General features: G+C 41.3%; 1 protein-coding gene and 1 long non-coding RNA gene across 9 annotated transcripts in view; one reads left to right on the top strand and one right to left on the bottom strand.

The window, feature by feature from the left end:
- The window catches only part of NEPRO (nucleolus and neural progenitor protein), an 83,341-nt gene that overhangs the window by 8,832 nt on the left and 56,405 nt on the right, over nucleotides 1–18,104 (bottom strand). For 4 of the 8 annotated variants that reach the window (XM_054551519.2, XM_054551522.2, XM_054551520.2 and 1 more), the window contains 2 exons: nucleotides 3,699–3,853; nucleotides 188–267 (listed from right to left, as the gene is read on the bottom strand). In XM_054551519.2, the coding sequence (XP_054407494.1) occupies nucleotides 188–267; nucleotides 3,699–3,734 (116 nt within the window). In that variant the 5' untranslated portion in view covers nucleotides 3,735–3,853. Of the gene's footprint in view, nucleotides 1–183; nucleotides 268–3,698; nucleotides 3,854–5,520; nucleotides 5,658–5,791; nucleotides 5,911–18,104 lie in introns of those variants that run through there. The other 4 variants (XM_002813282.6, XM_024244593.3, XM_054551523.2 and 1 more) reach the window with 3 other exon arrangements.
- LOC129058477 (uncharacterized) overlaps nucleotides 5,838–18,104 on the top strand; it is a 101,275-nt gene continuing 89,008 nt past the window's right edge. Inside the window, exon 1 of the long non-coding RNA XR_008523602.1 lies at nucleotides 5,838–5,956. This is a non-coding gene — a long non-coding RNA (uncharacterized LOC129058477). The remainder of the gene's footprint in view (nucleotides 5,957–18,104) is intronic.

Here is an 18,104-nt window from a genome sequence, read left to right as displayed (position 1 = left end):
TCACTCCCATAGATCAATGTCAGAAGATTACCACAAACACCAGGTGCCCCACATTAAAACAAAATTTATACAGCTGAGGTATAATTGGTTATATTCCAACAGCAAGCATAGAGAAATCCAAAGGGAGATCACAAGACATTGAGTTCCCAGCCCACCACATCACAAAGCAACTGGACCACTTACTTACTTGGAAGAAAACAACTCAAACAGGTCTTGAATTGAACCCTCCAAATTCATGCTTTTCAAACGCTTTAAACATTGCTCAACCTGAAAGAAGAAGAGCAGTTCAAATTCATGTGTATATAATGCAGACAGGGTCACTGATTATGACCAGGAAAGCAAAGAGTTCTAGATTTTCAAAGTATGGAAATATGCTAAATATCACAGAATACCTTATTTTTTTCAGGGTAGAGAAATCCAAAGTGCAAGCAATTGCTTCTAGTTAAAATTTGGAATTTACCCAGCCAAACACATTTTTAAAATCAGGTGACTCCTAAGAAATTACTATATGCCACAATGAGCTTGATGTTATAAAAGGGACCAAAACGAGTATAGGTTATTCTCAAGATTATAATTTTGCTGAGACAACAAGTTTTTTTTTTTTTTTTTTTTGAGACAGAGTCTCACTCTGTCGCCCAGGCTGCAGTGCAGTACCATGATCTCGGCTCACTGCAAGCTCCGCCTCCTGGGTTCACGCCATTCTCCTGCCTCAGCCTTCCAAGTAGCTGGGACTACAGGCGCCCGCCACCACGCCCGGCTAATTTTTTTATTTTTAGTAGAGACGGGGTTTCACCATCTTAGCCAGGATGGTCTCGATCTCCTGATCTTGTGATCCGCCCACCTTGGCCTCCCAAAGTGCTGGGATTACAGGCATGAGCCACCACGCCTGGCCGACAACGTGATTTTTAATAGTGAAACTATTAAAACAAGATAGCAAATTATTAACTACTAAATTTCAACAGTCTATAAAGTACCACAGAGGTGAGGAAAATGATTGGCTTTAATCACTGAACAAATATATTCTTTGAGTAGATGAAGCTTGTTCTTATGTTCCCCTGCATCTTCTCTCTTCCTCCCTTCTCACTCGAGATTTTTTCTCTTTTGTTTCCTTTTGAACCGCAGTTCACTTACTATGTTTTCCAAGTGCTTTACCATCTGGGTTTGTCAATATCTCCCTCAAAGGATGGTGTCCAGACTTGAAAACTGAAAAAGATAGGAGCTGACCCTAAAGAATTTAAGGATTGTTCCCTCCATTGTTCTGAAAATCGTTGTTAAAACAGAATCCATAACCTTGGTTCAATTTCTAGAAGTATATTTGCAGCTCTGGCAAGATACTCTTGTTGCCAGTATCAATGCCCATCCAAATTTTTGTATCTGTCTAGATGCAGTCCCATGCTGCCCTTTGTGTTATTCCTGAGGACTACAGAATTCCTACAGCATTTTGCACAATGCATGGCTCTTAGCTTTTTTTTAAAAAAAATTAAAAATGCTATTGAGTGCTGACTGAACACTGTTCTAAGAACTGGATTATAGCGGTAAACAAAAGGGACAAAATACATTGCCCTTGTGGAGCTTACATTATAGCTGGGAGAGAAAGGCAGTCAATCAATGGCAGGTGGTGTTAAGTGCTATGAAGAAAAATAAGGCAGAGAAGGAGTGCTGAGAAGATTGCAATTTTAAATAGGGTCTGTTTTTATTTTAGCATTTAATTAAATATTTTACACGTCTTCCTATTTTTACTACTAGATTTTTAGCAACTAGAGATAGGGAAGTTTCTAATACCACTTTATCTCCCAGCATACCCTACATGTACTCCACAGAACAGGAATCAAAACTATTTTCTGTGTTCCATTTAGGGGAATGTTTAGAGACAGGCTGATTTTAGTACTTACATGAAAGTTCTCTGAAAACTGTGAAATATTAAGCAGTTGTAAGGCAGTAGTAGAAGTGGTAATAGCAGCTGCGGCAGTAACATAAGCATAAAACACGTTTCCCACTTCACGGATCACATAGAATATAAAATATATACACAAATAACTTTACCATGACACAGACTATATTAAATGCTATAAGAGAAGTACAAAGAGGAGGCCCAAATAGCCAAGAATTTAAAAAAAAAAAAGCAACTTCAGTAATAATCAGAAAAATACAACTTAAAATGAGATTACTATAACATAGATTATCACTGCCAGAAAGGCTTAAAATGGGACTTAGAGGATAGGAAGGCCTTTAACAGGCAGACATGGTGAGGCTGGGCATTCTAAACATACAGAACCAGGTAAGCAAACTCAGAAGTAGGAACAAACACAGTGAGCATGCAGGTCTGTTAAGAGTCCAGGTTGGCTGGAATATAATCTATCTGAACGCAAGAGAGAAGCCTGAACTAAGAAGACTGAAGAGGCCAGATCACAGATCTCGCAAGCCAAACTAAGAAGTTTGGTCTTTACTCAGGACACAATGGAGAACAACTAAAAATCAAAGTTGTGTTTTCAGATGATTAACCTAGTTTTAATATTTAGAATATGCCAGAACTTAGGAAAAGCTGAAGGAGGAAACATCAGTTATGATAGTAAGACAACTAAAAGTTGACAAGGTCTAAGAAAGGAAAATGGCAGCCAGAACTGAAGAGGGGACCAGATGCAGAGGAAGTTTTGTCTTACGGACTGCCTAGATGGGAGAGCTACGTAAGAGAGACTAGAGAATGCCAAATTTTTATGACAGGGTGATTATTCACAACCCAGAAGCTAGAAGGAGAAATACATTCACTTTGAGGGTTAGCAAGCTTGCTTTTGGATTAAAAAAACTCTGAAAAAGATAAAAGCCACCCTAGAATGGAAAATTTAGGGAAAGACCATGATCCCAGATCTTTCTTTGATGAAATCTTCACCCTGTTTGCTTTAAGTACTAGGGGTAGAAAACTAACCAGAAAGCATGCATCTATAAGGTTAGAGACTATGTCTACCTTTTTCACTCCTCCATACACAGCACTAAGCAGAATGCCTGGCACACAGAAAGTTCAAAAATACTTGCAAGGTAGCCCTGTCACACAATGGATAGCCTTCTGAACTTCTAGAAAATACTTGCAGAATTAAGTAAGTGAATGAATGAATTAGCATATCAGGAAGCCAGCTTAAGAGAGGCTCTACTCTATGGTGTAGCCCCTGAGCTGGAGGGCCCAATTTTGTCTTAAGCTCCAAACATTACATGAAACCAGTTTACACCACAACTTGCTATGTACCCATTTACTCTAACATACCACCAATTAGATTATGTACCCTATAGTAAGTAGACAAGTTTTTTAAAAAATAATTTTAGCATTTTGTTTATGCCCAGGGAACTGTTTCTTAATGTCCAACATTTTGTCTTGCTCAAATCACTTAATCTTTGAGCTGGGCAAAGGCACTGTTGTTATAGATTATATATAATGAAGAAAATGTTTACTTGCCTATTAGAAACAAGACTGGGAAAGAATTAATCTAAACATACTTTTTTTCTAACAAAAGTTACTTTTTGAAATGCTGAAATGCTTTCAGGAAAAAAAAGAAAAATGCACATGTAACTATGGGCTACAGGCCTATAAAACACAAGTAATTTTCTGAGATTTCCACAAGATTTCCATAAATAGCAATATAGTAAGTGGCAGTGTGATCTACATTTTCAAGTGAACAGGTTGGGTCTCACCTACCGGGCTTCCTCACCTGTTTGAGGGCCAAATGGGGTTTGTGGTGGCCCATTCTGTTGTGGTTGCTGTAAAGTACTGCACATAACACATCTGTTTCTGCATCTAAGGTTTGGCTCTTCAGCGACAGTGTGACGAGATGGCATTCTTTAATTACACCTGCAATGCAAAGGTCTGAAGCAGAGACAACTAATAAGATTTAGTATGTATTTCTACATTAAGTATATTATATTAAAAACACACTGAAAAAAAGCATCTTTCCTTATTTGTTTTAAAGGAATCAAAAACTAATGTAATCAGTCTCAACTATAAGAACGTAAGGATTCTAAGTACAAGAGAAGTTGGAAAATGGTAACAGATGATATAAAGTCCAGGAAATCATTAAGAGAACATCTGTTAAACAAGAAGCTATATCTTTACATTGCATTTTATCATGGTTTAATAATCTTTCATATGAATACTTTGCTGTCAGCGATTTGGTGTACACTTACGCCTCATGTGTACACTTAAGCCCCCACCTTGAAGGTGGGGCACATGTCACAACATGTGTAATAATTCTCTAACTCCCCATGTTGCTATGCCCAAAAGCAAGACGAATGAATAAATTCACAGTCTTCAAAATCAAGGCTTCTGTGTTTGGATATCACTTTAAGAGAGACACAAACATATTCAGAAAAGAAAAACCACCACAGTAACTGGAAATCGTATTATTTGATGAACGCCTGACTGAACCCCGGGTGCTCATCAGCAGATGCTTCCTAGTCTGAAAATCTGTAGTAGTCCCTAAGACGTAGTTCATGTGTTATTTATGGCTCTAAAGGCAGCACTAGCATTCTAGATGGAAGTAAAGGCTGGTTGCTACCTAACAAGAATTTTCTTACTGTCCCAACAACTATCTGAAGACAGAATGGGCTGCCTCGGGGATGGGTAGCGAGTTGGTGAATTTCCCAGGCCTAATAGGAGTTGTTAAAGAATTTTTGAATAGAGGGAATATTAATCTGTAAAGTGTGCAGGAAGGATAGATGGGATAATCTGTAAAGTGTGTAGGATGGATATATGGGAAAGGGGATGTGATTATCTAAGTCAACCTTGTCCAGCCCGCCTTATTTTGTTGTTCTGTTCTGTTTTGTTTTAGGCTTTTTGCAGCTTAAAGCCATGGTTTTTAGTTTGTCTCTAGTGAAAACAGGGATGAGGAAAGGGCTTTACCAGCCCAACCAGAAACAAAGAACCCATGACTGTATTCTCTCCCTTGGGCCCCGGAGCTACGTATTTAACATTCATAACAGCTTCCATTTGAGTGTTCATTTACCACGCCAAGCAGTGTCCCAAACGCTTTCTCTACATTATCAACTCTTTCATCCCCCCCAAACAGCCCTATGAGGAAGGTACTACTTTTATCTCCACTTGAAAGTGAGATCAGTGAGGCACAGAAAGTTTCAATGACTCCCTCAAGCTCCAGCAAAGGGTAGAGCTAGTATTCAAACCCAAACAACCTGGCTCCTGCGCCAGGCTCCTACCTACTATATGCCCTTCACCCTAACAAATACCATCCATTTAGGTGGTAAAACACTGTCATTTACAGTGCACTGTCTCCTAAATTACATCATTAGATATTCCCAAAGCCCCTGTGAGGAGTAGAACTAGCTCTATTTCACAGATAAGCAGATAGAGGTCCGAAAAGATTGTAGTTTGAGTCCCAGTGCTTAGGTGACGTCCACCGCTCCTCGGGGACAGGAAAAAGACGGAAAGGGGAAATGGACGGAAGGGTAAACAAGACTCCCAAGACCCGGGTGAGCAAGGGTTCCCAGGCAACACTGTTCCCCGGCACCAGCTGAGTCCACCTCTCTCCGCCCCCTCAGCGCACGGTTAAGCCTTGGTCCTTCATCTCTCCAGCCAAGCCCTGCGTTAGCACAGCTGGTTCCATGAAGGAATGCGAAGCCAGAGGCCCTACAAGCTACACCAGCAAAGTGCTGGGACCGCTCGACCCCTACATGCCCCGCGCCCCTTCCCAGCGTCCCCCGGGCCCGGGAAGTCCCGGTACCACCGGCGCCGGCCAGGCCTGGCGGCCTCCCCCGGAAACGTTCCCCCCTCCTCGCCCGGCGCCTCACTCACCAAGGGCCGCGCCGGGGTTCTGCACTGTCACTGCGCTGCGGTTCCCCGCCCTAGGGATTCTCACACGGTTCCACGGCTCCGGGCCCGGCAGCACCGCAGCCATCTTGCGAGGCGGGGTGACTTAAGAAAGACGGAGCTACGCGAGAGCACGTCGAGCGACCGGAGGTGGGGCAATGGGACCCAGTCCGGGCCGAAAGGGAGCAGGGGGTGGGGCTCGGGCGGGGCCAGGAGCCGGGCCGGAGGCTGCCTTCCGAGTAAACGCGTGGGACTGGGAAGGACGCAGTCATCTGTACGCTGGTTACCAACACGTGGCCGCGTAGAATCATGGGGGAAAAAAAGCCCCATCCCAATACTAACCAACAGAATCTCTGAGAATGGGGTGAGGAATCTGCGTTTTGTTTAAACTTAGAGCAGGGGATTCGGAAGCACAACCAAGTTTGGAACTATTAAATACTTCTAGGCATTTTACAAATATGGAAAATGAGGCCCAGAATTGTGTACCCCCAACTCTGCCTCAGACATTAGGGGAAAAAGGAAGAAATGAAATGAAGAGGTTTATGCAAGGTGTGGAATTTGTAGCGAAGAAGCAGTGATTTGCTTTGAGTGGTAAAGGAAGGCTCCTTTATGTCTTGAACCACAGCAAAACCGAGATCACATCAAAGAAACTTGGAAGACACCTGTCTGTCATTCCCACTTTTGTCAGTCTCCAAGACAAGATCATATTCCAAGCTCTAGTGATCCTTACCTCATTAATATCTTTCTAATAATTCATTTATCCTCAGCCATGCTAATGCCCCCTTAAGTTCTTAAGACTCCCACAGTAACGTATTAGAAAAACTGAGTTTTGGAAACAGACTGCCAAGGTTCTAGTTCTAGCTTTGCTGTTTACTAGCTCGGTGATCTCAGGAAATTTACTTACCTCCTCCTCCAGACCTTAGTATCCCTGTGGGTAAAATGAAGATGATAATAATAGTATCAATCTCACAGACTTGTAAGATGCCAAGGCACTCCTGGCATACAAACAATAAACATTTACCGTAGTTAATATTGTTGATGTTATTACTACTATTTCATGCAAGCAGTCTTACTTTATTGAAACACTTTCCATGCTCTTTCTGTGCGCCTTTACACATCATCTACTTACTCTACCTGGGTCATCTTTGGAAACACAATCTCTTTTCCTCAGCTCTGGGGTCGTCACTTTGGGTAATTCTTCCTAAACACCCCATCCTCACTCCATAACTTGATACAGATTCCCCTTTAATGTATTACCACAGTGCCCTATGTTGGCCTGTGCATTAGTTTTCTATTGCTGCTGTAACAAATTACCAGAAACTTAATGGCTTGAAATAAGTAGAAGTTATTTTACATTTCTGGAGGTCAGAAGTCCAAGATTAATTTCATTGGACTGAAGTTGGCAGGGCTGGTTCCTTCCGGAATCTCTAGAGAAGAATTCATTTCCTTTCCTTTTCCAGCTTCTAGAGGCTGCCTTCATTCCTCGGCTCATTTCACTATCCTCCACCTTCATTGTCAGCATGACATTTTTCAGTCTCCTCCTCTTCCTCTCTCTCTTTCACCCTCCTGCCTGCCTCCCTCTTAAAAACACCCTTGTGATTACATTGAGCCCATCAAGATAATCAGGATAGTCACTCCATCTCAGAATCTTTAACTTAATCGCATCTGTTTTAGAACTCCAAATTCAGGCTCATGTACCCGATGGGCAGCTGATGCCAAATATTGAGATACTGGTGCTTGGAGATAGAGAAATATTTATTCGATTTGACTAAAGTGAGAGGGCAAGAGAGCAAGATCTCTCAGATCCACAGTAACAAAAAAGAATCAGGGAGTTTTTATGAAGCTAGAGAGTAATGGAGAGGGAGTTTCGAGGAATCCAAGGGAAAAGTCTGTGTTTCTTCCGTTTCAGATAACACCTTGTGCAGCCGTATGTATATGGCAGCTGGTTGCAATGTCCTTCAAGGAATTCATTCCTTCTGTAAACTATTCTTATGGCCCTGAAGTTATCTCCTTCTGCTTGACAAAGAAACAGTACATCAGCAGTTTATAATTACATTGTGGGAACAAGGAATACTGGGCAAAAAAGCGAGTGGTTAACATGTACAAGCAAGCCAGGGCCTGATCAAAATTTTCATTATTTCATGCACAAAAGAAAAAAAAAATGCTGGGGTGCTGAAATCTCAAGGTGATATAGCTACAAAATCCCTGCTCAGTGCAAGGTAACATATTTACAGATTATGGAAATTAGCATGTGAACATCTTTGGGTGGGAGGTGGAGGGATCTTTATTCAGCCTACCACAGCCTCTCTCACAGAATTTACCTCACTGTATTGTATTTCTTTGTTTACTTTCATGTCTATTTCTCCAATGGCATATGAACCTACTGAAAGCAAGAACTACCACTGACATAGCTAACTGGTCTTTCTATCTCAATGCTTAGTTCAGAGCCTGTCATGTAGTAGGGCCTCAGTAGGTATTTATTGGCTGTATACGAGGTTGGATGATGCTTGAATAGAGTCTTTTGAAGGATGAATAGGAACTCCCCAGGCAGTTAAAGGAAAAAGGATATTCCTACAGAGAGGTTTTAAGGAGCATGGGTTTGAAGAATCACTAGTCCTGAGTTGGTACTGCTGGGACATGATTTGTGCTGAGGGATGGAGCTGGGAATAGTGGTGTCAGTCAGATCATGGGAAGAATTTGGCTTTTTACCTGAAGACCAGTAGTTCAGAAACCTGGCTGATTATCAAAATTGCCTGGATAACTTAAAAATAGAGATTTTCAGGTCCCGCTTGAAAATTCTTACTCATTAGTTCTGAGTGGGGCTGTTTTGAAAAGGTCTTTGTGATGATAGTCTAGGTTGATGTATCTTTGCTATAGGTGATAAAGGAGTCACTCACTGAGTCTTAGGCAGAGCAATTTTTGTCACCTTGCCTCAGAAGAAGAGCACTCTGGAGAACAGATTTGGGAGGGAAGAGGTTGTAAGTAAGGAGACCAGGCCCATCTGTTCTATTACAAAAGCTAAGGCCAGAAATAATGAAGACCCAAACCTTCAAGCATTTCTACTGGATATAGATAGTATGACTTATTTAGATGTCTAGCATGGGTTGAGAGTATCCCTTATCTGAAATGCTTGGGACCAAAATTGTTTCAGATTTCCAATTTTTTTAAGATTTTGGAATACTTGCAACTATACATGAGATATCTTGGGTATGGGACCCAAGTATAAACATGAAATTTATTTATGTTTCATATCTACCTTAAACACATGGCCTGAAGAAACTTTTATAGAATATTTTTAGTAATTTTGTGCATGAAACAAAGTTTGTGTACATCTCAATCACCCATGTGGACAATCTGTGGTTGTTTGGTGTCAACATCATTCCTGACTCTGAATTTATATGCTACTGTTTTTTTGTTTGTTTGTTTGTTTGTTTGTTTTTTGAGATAGACTCTCACTCTGTTGCCCAGGCTGGAGTGCAGTGGCGCGATCCCGGCTCACTGCAAGCTCCGCCTCACAAGTTCACACCATTCTCCTGTCTCAGCCTCCCGAGTAGCTGGGACTACAGGTGCCCACCACCACGCCTGGCTAATTTTTTTTGTATTTTTAGGAGAGACGGGGTTTCACCATGTTAGCCAGGATAGTCTCGATCTGCTGACCTTGTGATCCACCCACCTTGGCCTCACAAAGTGCTGGGATTACAGGTGTGAGCCACTGCACCCAGCCTATATGCTGCTGTTAAGCAACCATTTTCTTCTACTTATTCACACATATGTGCTTAATAGTAAAAAAAAAAAGATATACCATTAATACTGTGAAAATTAATGTGTTCAGGGTAACTCACATCATCATGTCAGTACTCAAAAAGTTTGGCATTTTGGAGCACTTCAGATTTTGGATTTTCAGTTTAAAGATGCTCAACCTATTTACATATTTACATGTCTAGAATGATGATATGGTTTGGGTCTGTGTCCCTACCCAAATCTCATGTCGAATTATAACCCCCAGTGTTGGAGGAGGGGCCTTGTGGGATGCAATTGGATAGTGGGGGCAGAAATCTCCCTTGCTGTTCTCATGATAGTGAGTTCTCAGGACATCTGGTTGTTTAAAAGTGTGTAGCACCTCCCTCTTTGCTCGCTCGCTCTCCTTCTCTGGCCATGTAAGATGTGCCTGCTTCCCCTTCACCTTCCTCCATGATTGTAAGTTTCCTGAGGCTTCCCCAGTTGTGCTTCCTGTACTGCCTGCAGAACTGTGAGTCAATTAAACTTCTTTTATTTATAAATTACCCAATCTCAGGTAGTTCTTTATAATAATGTGAGAATGGACTAATACAAATGACTTCCAGATTTTTACCTGAAGTTTGAAATATGACATTCAGAAGAAGAATAGATTTAGGTAGGTGGCAAGGGTAATAAGATAACTTTCGATATACTGAGTTTGAGATTGTCCATGGCTATCCACGAGAAAATGTGCAGTTCACCAGTTGAATAAATGGGACTATAGCTCAAAAGTGATTGCAAAGGGATGAAGTAGAGACAGTGAATATAAAACAATATTTTTAGTAGCTTAGATAGGAGGGAAAATGGAGTTTATTGGTGACAGAGAGATGCAGGATCAAGAAGAGTATTGTTTTGTTTTGTTCTGATTTTAAGGATAGTGTACCAGTCAGGATTCCACCAGCCAAAGAGAAACAGTAGAATATGTAAAGGGATTTACAGAAATAAATTGACTTATACCATTGTAGGGGTCATATAGGAAAGTCTGAAATTCATAAGGCTGGAAACTCTCAGGCAGAAGCTGAAGAGGAAGTCCGCAGGTGGAATTTCTTCCTTCTTCACATCTTCAGGAAAACCTAAGTTCTATTCTTTAGGCCTTTCAACTGATTGGATCAGGCTCACCCACATTACCCAGAATAATCCCCTTTACATAAAATCAACTGGCTGTAGACATTAATCACTTCTACAGAATACCTTCACAGCAACACCTAAGCTAATATTTGATTGAATAACTGGGTACTACAGCCTAGCCAAGTTGACACATAAAGCTGACCATCACAGATGGAAAATGACTTGATCAAACATATATATAGGCTAAAGGGAAGAATTCAAAGTGTGAAAGAAGCTGGATATAAAAAAAATAGGAGAGAATTGATGGAGAAAGACCCATTACTCATTCAACAAAGTTTCTGAGCATCAGTTTTTTGCCAGACACCATCCTAGGAACCAGAAGAGACAAGCAGGGATGGAATCAAGTGCTGAAGTAAAGGAGTTGACTTAACTATCAAAACCTTTTATTATCTGAGCCAGGAAGAAAAATAAAGATAGTATAGATATGGATCTATTTGGGATGGAGTGATGGACAGCTTCTGGGTTCTCAGTGGAGGAGGATTTGAGATCATTACCAAGAGTGGAGGAGGGCAGGGAGATGGTGTTCTGGATGAGCAATGGATGTTGAAATCCGAGCTTCCTTGAATCAGGGGACATGGAAAAAGCACAGGCTATGTATATTAGAAGTAAGGTTTTAGGGCCCTACTGTAAACAAATCTCTAGACTGCAAAAAAAAAAAAGGCTGTCACAGGCACAAATGACCATTAAATGTAAAACCTTGGCCATCTCATTAGTAATTCATGAAATACAAATTAAAATAATTTTTAGCTTCTATCAAATAGACAAAGAGTAAAAAGCATGGTGTCTGGTGTTACTAGGGCTTCACACAAAAAATTTAGGTGCAAAGTTATCCTTTGTTGTAATCATAAAAAAGGAAAGTGACATTGTATCCTCACAATAATTCAATTACTTTCTAATATTTTGGCAGTGGAATTTTTTATTCTCCACAAAATCTTATATAGAAACCTACTATGTAAAACAAATATATAAAAGCAAGATTGCAGTGGTTAAGGATGTATGGGGGAATGCAAGGCCCTCCCATTAAGGCAATTTTGAGGGGCCGTTTCCTGAGGTACTCGCCCAAGATATTTCCTAGAACAGTTTGAAACCCGCTGCTGTAAATAAATATGTATTAATGTGAGCAATTATTAATGATACATTAAGTTTTTTTTAAGCAGTTCAGAAAACTGTATGTCATTCCTTGAAAAAAATACATAGCCATACATTGAGGAAAAGGTCTAGAAGGATCTAAATGAAGGTTATAACAATGGTCATTTTTCTGGCAGTAGGATAGGTATTTTTTCTTCTATGAGCTTATTTTTTTATATTTTTAAAAAAGTATTGCTGTTGTAATGAGAATAAATTATGTATTATTTTTATTTATTTATTTACTTATTTTATTTATTTTACTTTTTTTGAGGCAGAGTCTCACTCTGTCACCCAGGCTGGAGTGCAGTGACACTATCTCGGCTCACTGCAACCTCCACTTCCTGGGAACAAATGATTATCCTGCCTCAGCCTTCCAAGTAATTGGGATTACAGGCGCCCACCATGGCTGGCTAATTTTTGGGTTTTTAGTAGAGACGGGGTTTCGCGTTGTTGGCCAGTCTGGTCTCAAACTCCTGACCTCAGGTGATCCCCCCACTTCGGCCTCCCAAAGTGCTGGGATTACAGGCGTGAACCACCTCGCCCGGCGAAAAAAAATATTTTTAATGCTAGAATGCTGTGTACCAAGATGTTTGTGTGTGTGCATGCACATGATATGATATGTGTATGCACAATATATTCAGAGACATACCTTTTGGCTTATTCACTTACGGCCTTTCAGCTCTAATCCCATGCTTCTGTATTTGCTCCGTGATGCTGGGACTGGGACTCTGCAAACTACTTGGCTAGCTGGTAGATATACCAATATGGGCCACTAGAGGGAGGTTGAAGGCAAGAGCAGGAGAGAAGATTCTTCTCTGCTCCATTGTCCCTGGCAGTGTTGCCCAACACTGTCTTCACTCCAGGTAATATCAGTTGGTTTCAGTCCCTGACTCTTTTTCAGTGTTCCAGTGTTCCAGTCCCTGACACACGCCCAGAACTACCCTCAGAGGTACTAGCAGCACAGGGATGGTGTTCTGTCCTCAGAGGTCTGGGTCCCAAATCTGTAAGTCCCTTCCTCTAAAAATCTAAATTCTGATAACCCCAAATTTCTTTGCCTGGTTTCTCCAGTTCCAGGGATTGTAACTGCTTTCAGCAGTTACCTCTGTGTTACTTCAGTGTTGTATCATCTTTTCATCTTAGTTCTTAAACATTCATTTAACCAATTCCTTATATTCCTTAAATTCTTTCTGGTGGCCAGGCGCGGTGGCTCATGCCTGTAATCCCAGCACTTTGGGAGGCTGAAGTGGGTGGATCACTTGAGGCCAGGAGTTCGAGACCAGCCTGACCCACATGGTGAAACCCCCTCTCTACTAAAAATGCAAAAAAATTAGCCAGGTGTGTTGGCGCATGCTTGTAATCCCAGCTACTTGGGAGGCTGAGGCAGGAGAATCCTTGAACCCAGGAGGCAGAGGTTGCAGTGAGCCGAGATTGCTCCCTTGCACTCCAGCCTGGGCAACAAGAGTGAAACTCCATCTTGAAAAAGAAAATTCTTTCTGATAAAATATATAACATGGTATTATTCTGTTTTACTAATGGACTCTGACTGATATGATTTTTGGAACCAGAAGTGGTCCCAGGAAATGGCCCCTCTAAATGAAATTCTGTGGTTGGTTTGGCCATGTCCTTAGCTTTAAACACAGTAGTGATGGGGAAATTGGGTATTAGAAATCCTTGGTGTGCTGCAGCATCGTACTTAGTCACCTGAAGCTGACTGTGAGGAAGTGCTCTCTGGAGCCCGCTGACTCCATGTCTGTTACAGTAGCAGTGATGCTTCTGAGTGCACTGGAAAGCCTACAGAAAGTGACACACTTAGGTATTTAATACAGCTCAAGTCACAGAGAATCAGGGAGCGTCTATAGTGGCCCTAAAATAATCAGTTATTTCTTATAGTTTCATAGCTGACCTTGACCCAAAATTCAGTTCTGTGGGTTGCAGAATTACAACCTAAATTGAATTCATAGACTCACAAATCTCATCTGTGAAAGTTAGAGCATTGATTGGTAGGAAGAAGGACTCTGAGCCTCGGAATTAGTTGAACTCGGGAAAAGCTGAGAATCTTGGAGCAGTCTGCCTTCCTGTGTCTGAGGAGACTTGTATGAAGACCCTATAATAACCTCAAGACCCACCAAACCACTTCTCATCACTTCTAGAGCTATAACTAAAATCAAATCTCAGTTTGCTCCAGGGGGACAAGTACAAAGTCTAATATGGAAAGAAATAGTTTAGATTTCAAAATAGTTGCAAAATGTTGCTAATTTTTAGTGACAGAAACTGAAGTAGTGTTGGATTTTAAGGTTATTAGACCATAGAGGATGGAATATCAAGCACTGAACTAAACCAAATGTATCAATATGAGTCATCATATCAGTTTCTAGAGAGTCTTGCAGCGAGAAGTGTATTTAACAGTTTTCTTTGATGATTGAAACTTGAATCCAGCTATAACCTACATTCAACGAGGTTAAGATGCCAGAATTTCCCTGGATTAAAGTAAAAGGAGGGATCCAAAGACTTAGGAAAATTGGAATGTTGGAATGGATATATAAACTGTGGTCTGAACATCCACCCCACCCCAACTGTGTCTTCTGAGAGAGCTCAGAGGTCACGCCCTCCACTAAGGCCTTGAGAAATACATTAATGAGGTGCTATCAGTTTCTTTACAAAGTTCTGCAATGGCTGTCTTCTGTAGGTCGGAGTGATGATAGAAGATACCATCACTGAAATTGGCCCCTTGATTTCAATGGGATCCCAGAATGATAAAGGCCAATTGGCAATGATTAATTACAAGAGACAGGTTGATGCATTTACTATAATGGACAATAGGAACAAAATGGTAACCAGATTGTTTTGACTAGCAAGGAACTTTAGTGGAGGCTAATTGATCACAGTGTCTGTAGGAATTAAATAGATCACAGCCTATGAAAATATTACTTCATCTATATAAAAAGAACCAGGAACTTGATTTGAGCACCAAACTGGAGAGACATGACTTCTTACTTAGTTTCCAGATTTAGACAAGTTCAACAATATAGAGTCTCTTGATGGACAGGAAATTCAGGACAAGGATGTTCATCACTGTCATTTACAGTAACAAAAATGTGAACACATATAAATACTGTTGGGGTTCAAAGTGTGAGACCCTAGAAATTGAGAAAACCACAGAAGCAAGGTCATTCTCTCATCTTCTCCCACCGTTCTGCAAGAGAGCCAGCCATAAAAGAATTATCTAACCTACCTCCCCTGAAAGTAGGCCATAAGACACCACAATACAGGTGTCCTGCTCTATATCTAGAGGAAATAAAAGAAGACATAAAGAAGAATCTGAACAAACAGGCCTTGCTAAGTTCTCCCCCACAATCCCTGTTTATTACCATTAGGTCATACTCTCCTTTGTCTAGTCATGTTTCTCTACAACTATCCACTTCTTTTATCGGACTTACCATAAAAATACACAGTTTTCCCTGGGTCTTTGGGTCATCATTTTTGAAGGGTTCCATGTCATGTAAAACTTTGGTTAAATCTAAATTTTATATGTTTCCTTTGTTAATCTATCTTTTGTTCCGGGGTGTCAGTCATGAACCTTGCAATGGGTGAGGAAAAGATATTGCCTTTTCTCTCCTACAATATCCATGTTTCAGTTATCTGTTGCTGGCTAACAATCAATAACTTAGTGACTTAAAATAACTATGTTAATGCTTACAGTACTGTGGGTCAGGAATGTGGGCAGGGGTGGCTTGTCCCTCCTCCACATGGTGTTGGCTGGGTGGCTTGACTGGATTGGGAGACTCCCAGATGGCTTCACTTATGAGTCTGGCATCCCTCCTGGGATGGCTCAAATGGCTGAGGGTGCCTGGATCTTTATTCTCGTGGCTTTACCTGGACTCACACATGTGTGTAGGGCTTGAGTTCTCCTCCATGTGGCTTCTCTCTCCACATATTATCTCAACCTCTAGGACCTATCTCTCCACACAGACTCTCTCTACAAATAGGATAATCTGGGCTTCTTTACATAGTGGCTGGGGTCCACCCTGAACAAAAGCAGATGCTGCAAGGCCCCTTAGGATCTGGGCTCAGAAGTCCTCAAATGCTACTTTCATCACATTCTTCTGGCCAAAAAAGTCATAAGGGCAGCCTAGGCTCCAGGAATGAGGAAATAGACCCCCTGCTCTTGTTGGGGAAAGCTGTTAAGAATATTACAAAGAGACAAGGACACAGGAGATGTGATTTACTCATTGGGGGCCATTTATAACAACCTACTACAGTTTAATAAGAAACATTTCCTGGCCGGGCATGGTGGCTCACGCCTGTAATCCCAGCACTTTGGGAGGCTGAGGCGGGCGGATCACGAGCTCAGGAGTTCAAGACCAGCCTGGCCAACATAGTGAAACCCTGTCTCTACTAAAAATACAAAAAATTACCTGGGCATGGTGGCAGGCGCCGGTAATCCCACCTACTCAGGAGGCTGAGGCAGGACAATTGCTTGAACCCGGGAGGTAGAGGTTGCAGTGAGCAGAGATTGCACCATTGCACTCGAACCTGGGCAACAGTGTGAAACTCTGTCTCAAAAAACAAAAAAAAAACAAAAACATTTCCTCTTAGAAATTATGGTATGCCCATAGAATGAAAAACAGGGTAAGCAAAATGGCAATAATGAACAGATCCAAAATATGTAATGCATCAAACACATTAGATGTTTATTCTCACCTGTTTTCCCCATCTTGTTCAACACATGATTATTCAAATTTTAGGTTCCCATCCTGTGACTTTGAAATCCCCTAGGGCCTTGTCATCATCTGCATCCAGCTATAAGAAGGAGGAACAGATAACATGGAGGTAGGACACACCTACCTCTTACAAGCTTTGGCCCAGGAATACACTCATTATATTCACTCACGTTCCTTTGGCTACACCTAACTGCAAGGGAGGCCAGGAAACATAGTCTAGTTGCATATCCAGGAAGAAGGAAATAGGTCAGGCATGGCGGCTTACGCCTGTAATCCCAGCACTTTGGGAAGCTAAGGCGGGCGGATCACTTGGGGCCAGGAATTCAAGACCAGCCTGGCCAGCATGGTGAAACCCCATCTCTACTAAAAATACAAACATTAGCCAAGCATGGCGGTGCATGCCTGTAATCCTAGCTATTTGGGAGGCTGAGGCACGAGAATCACTTGAGCCCAGGAGGCAGAGGTTGCAGTGAGCCAAGATTGCACCATTGCACTCCAGCCTGGGTGACAGAGCAAGACTGAGTCTCAAAAAAAAAAAAAAAAAAAAAAAAAAGAAAAAGAAAAAAGGAAGAAAGAAAAAAAACAGTGAACAACTAGAAGACTTTGCTACAATCATTTTTTAAAAAAGAAATTTTTAATGGCCCAGAGAAGTGCTCGTTGCAGGTCTGACTGGCTGGGGCTGGCATTGCAGGTGGTAAAGGAATTTACCAAGACAGTTATACGTAAAGGAAGGCAGGTTTATTAGAGAAAGTATGAAGATACATTGCAAGGGTGCAATGGGCAGCACAGCAGAGAAGGGGCTGTCTGCAAAGAGGCAGGGGCTGGAGGAAAGTTTTATAGGGTTGTGCTGGAAGGGATATGTGTAAAACAAGGTCATACTGCTGGGGCTACGTGCAGAGCGAGGTAGTTGTACCAGCAGTTGTTTGTGGTTAGCTGTCTCAGAACAATTTTTCTCCCCGACATGGGACCCTTTCTCCATTGTTGCTTACTCATCTTAACAGGACTCCACAGTGCTCACATTTTATTAAATGAATAAAGGAGATAATAAAACTGGTTATACATGATGACTCCAAGTTGGGAAAGGGGCAAATGGGGATGTGTACCCAGAGTAAAAAATGATGCTAAGATATTAATAATAGTTATTTCCAGTTAGTGGGCATACAGAAGAGTTTTATCTTCTATTCTTTTAATTTTCTGAATTGTTCAGTGAACACAAATTACCTCTATAAGGTGACATATTTTTTAAATGTTAAAATATCTCAATTATAAACAAAAAGTGCTCATTTAGCAAGGATCATTGTTGACAATCCATCTCCTATCTCAACTCCTAGAACCTCGTAGAAACATAGAGAAAAAACACCTGTTGATAGCAATCTATTTTCTGAGGTATTCAGAGGCCAGCGTGCAATTTAACACAATCCCTAATTTACAAAAGCCATTTCTAAGTCCATTGTTTGAAGCTGAATGCATTCTCCGACAAAATTAACGTAAAGGATGATGATAAGGATCCAGGGCCAGCCCACAAAAGCCACTCTACTGCAACC

The sequence above is a fragment of the Pongo abelii genome, chromosome 2 (genome assembly GCF_028885655.2).
Source record: "Pongo abelii isolate AG06213 chromosome 2, NHGRI_mPonAbe1-v2.0_pri, whole genome shotgun sequence".
NCBI classification, from domain to species: domain Eukaryota; kingdom Metazoa; phylum Chordata; class Mammalia; order Primates; family Hominidae; genus Pongo; species Pongo abelii.
The sequence above is the reverse complement of the archived record's forward strand: the minus strand, read 5'-3'. Positions and strand labels throughout refer to the sequence as shown.